Genomic DNA, 2,500 nt, shown 5'->3' with positions numbered 1-2,500 from the left:
AATTGAACCCACGACCTTCGGGTTAGATCACCGCTGCTCGTGCTGATTCCAAATTGAACTCAAAATCATGTGATTACTTATCCTTGTTATTAAATTGACAAAATAACTCGACTCTGATTGGACGATACAATTAGTCCCAAAATTGTGCTCTGTCCTGTACTGTGTATTATACTCTGTACTTACTCCAAATTTTGTCGCTACGGCCACAACGCGGGCGAGACCAAAAACTTCAAAAGAAAAACAAAAATGCAGGCCCAACGTGGTTTTATCGTTTTTAATGAAAATGACCGCCAAATCTGAAACAAAACGAAAACTTTCGACTGTACACAGAATGAATGAAAGCTTTTTTTCTCAATGAATGCAGTTTAAAGGCCTGGCAAATCGATTGAGAAAATTACGTTGAGAGTTGTTTTGAATGTTCTCAAATTGTCATCGTCAAAAGAGCTATCCAATTTTCGAGAAATTAATTCCGAATTATGTTAGAGATTGTGCGATTTCGTATGCTAATTTTACTATTTATTTGCAGTGCTCATCGTTAACAATGACTTCCTTCGGTCTAAAATTACTTCGACAGTGTACAGACTTCTCTATAACTTAGTGAAAAGAATAACAAACCGGAGGCATCATTGTCGACGACATAGAAAGAGGTCAGCAGAGGTGACTCAAGTTAAGACAACACAATTATTTGCCTTTAACCAAGAGTGTGGAATTAAGGCTTTTATCTGGAGAGAAGGATGGCGCATGCATTGGTGAGAGCACTCGCCTCCCACCAATGTGGCCCGGGTTCGATTCCCAGACTCGGCGTCATATGTGGGTTGAGTTTATTGGTTCTCTACTCTTCTCCGAGAGGTTTTTCTCCGGGTGCTCTGGTTTTCCGCCCCTCTCCTCAAAAACAAACTTACGGTTTGATACGACTTGAGTTGATTGATAAACTGATACCTAAATAAAGATCATTAGTTAATTTTCTAAGGATAAGGTTGTTTCAGTGAACTCGCTGAACACCATATTACCAAGCTCAGTCAGGTTTGGTGACGAGCAAGAAATACATGAACTATTAACCAACGTATTAATTTCCGGTTTAAAACTTACCGTTACTATTCCTTACGGTTGCTCGTTAAATAACGGCTTCACCACTAATAAACAAAGTTTTGGCTGAGCTTTTGCCATTGGTTTATTGTCGCAATAATACATTCTAATAATAATAATAACCTTTATTTAAGAGTCAGTAGGGATACTGTACAGAAATCAAATCAAATGAAATCATATCAGATCTTATTATATGACTAGTTCCGTGAGCGGGCAAGATGAACCAAATCCCGCACTGTGATTGGCTACCCGAGCGGGCAAGATGGAGCTATACTGCCCGCTCGGGATTTCTCGCTTGGTCCCGCAAGATCAACGATCATTTTTTTGGTGTTTATCCCATATAATAAATCCTTTATTGACCGAGCTTGTTCGGTCAAGATGGCTGGATATTGGCCTTGTTCTTTTTTTTGCGTGTTTCTGGACCTGACTTCCTCTCGGTCTATAAACACGCAAAAAAAGAACTTGGCTAATATCCAGCCAAACTGACCTCCCGCTTGGTCAATAAGCCATACATATTTTGGTTTTTGAGGCTGCAGGGGAAAACCGGAATACCCGAAGAAAACCTCTTGGAGCAAAGTAGAGAGCCAACAAACTCCACAAGCATATGACACCAAGGCTGGGAATCGAACCCGGGCCACATAGTCATTCGTGAAAAGCAATCACTCTCTCCACTGCGCCATCTCTCAAGGTGAGTGGATAGTAAGATAACCCCAAATAAAGAGACCCACCGAGCCGCGAAGTCTCCTGATGAAGAAAATTGCTTTACCTTAAACTTAGGATGTTGATTGACAGTTAAACAAATGATGTCATCAGTATGTTCAAGGTAGAATGACTGAACTCCATTAGCAGTGCTAAGCACGATCCCAGCCCCAGCAGCATGATACACAATTTCCCCCTCAGGGAGGTAGTGCAGATTATTCCTGGTGTCAAATCCTCGATAGCCATGAATGAAATCCAGCGTAAGTTCCTAAAAAAAAGTGCAAATTTAATTACAAGATATCAACTCTAGCTGCGATTTCCGTAGGGTTGAAATCATTTATCATCGACAAAATTTTAAATAGAGGATATTACATAGCCGTACGGAGATACAAACTTTCCCTTGGAGTGTTGATTTTTGCGATTTTTATATGTAACCATAGAAACAGCGATCTTTTCACGTGTGAAGATATCATGTTCTCGTGCGGAAGTTCACTTGGTATTTCATGGATGTTTATATAAGAAAGCAAGTTATTAACCTGGATGGGATGATTTCTTCTCTTTTTTCCCGCTTCTCTTTGTCGATCCAATTGTCTAACTTTAGGTGGGGCTTTAGAGCCGCGGCTAACAGCAGGCCTAACACAAGCAAACAAACAATAGCAAATTTAAGAATTGTACGAGTCTCTAACGGCTAAGGTCATACATTCGACCCCTGCTG

The 2,500-nt window shown here is 40.4% G+C and overlaps 1 protein-coding gene across 1 annotated transcript in view; it reads right to left on the bottom strand.

Moving 5' to 3' along the window:
- Window positions 1-2,500, bottom strand: part of LOC137978953 (echinoderm microtubule-associated protein-like 6) — a 103,069-nt gene that overhangs the window by 25,273 nt on the left and 75,296 nt on the right. The window contains exons 24-25 of the mRNA XM_068826079.1: window positions 2,322-2,418; window positions 1,853-2,053 (exon numbers count right to left, since the gene is read on the bottom strand). Coding sequence (XP_068682180.1) covers window positions 1,853-2,053; window positions 2,322-2,418 — 298 coding nt within the window. The remainder of the gene's footprint in view (window positions 1-1,852; window positions 2,054-2,321; window positions 2,419-2,500) is intronic.

Source organism: Montipora foliosa, chromosome 12, assembly GCF_036669935.1.
Source record: "Montipora foliosa isolate CH-2021 chromosome 12, ASM3666993v2, whole genome shotgun sequence".
Classification (NCBI taxonomy): Eukaryota; Metazoa; Cnidaria; class Anthozoa; order Scleractinia; family Acroporidae; genus Montipora; species Montipora foliosa.
This window is presented reverse-complemented; position numbering and strand designations above follow the sequence as displayed.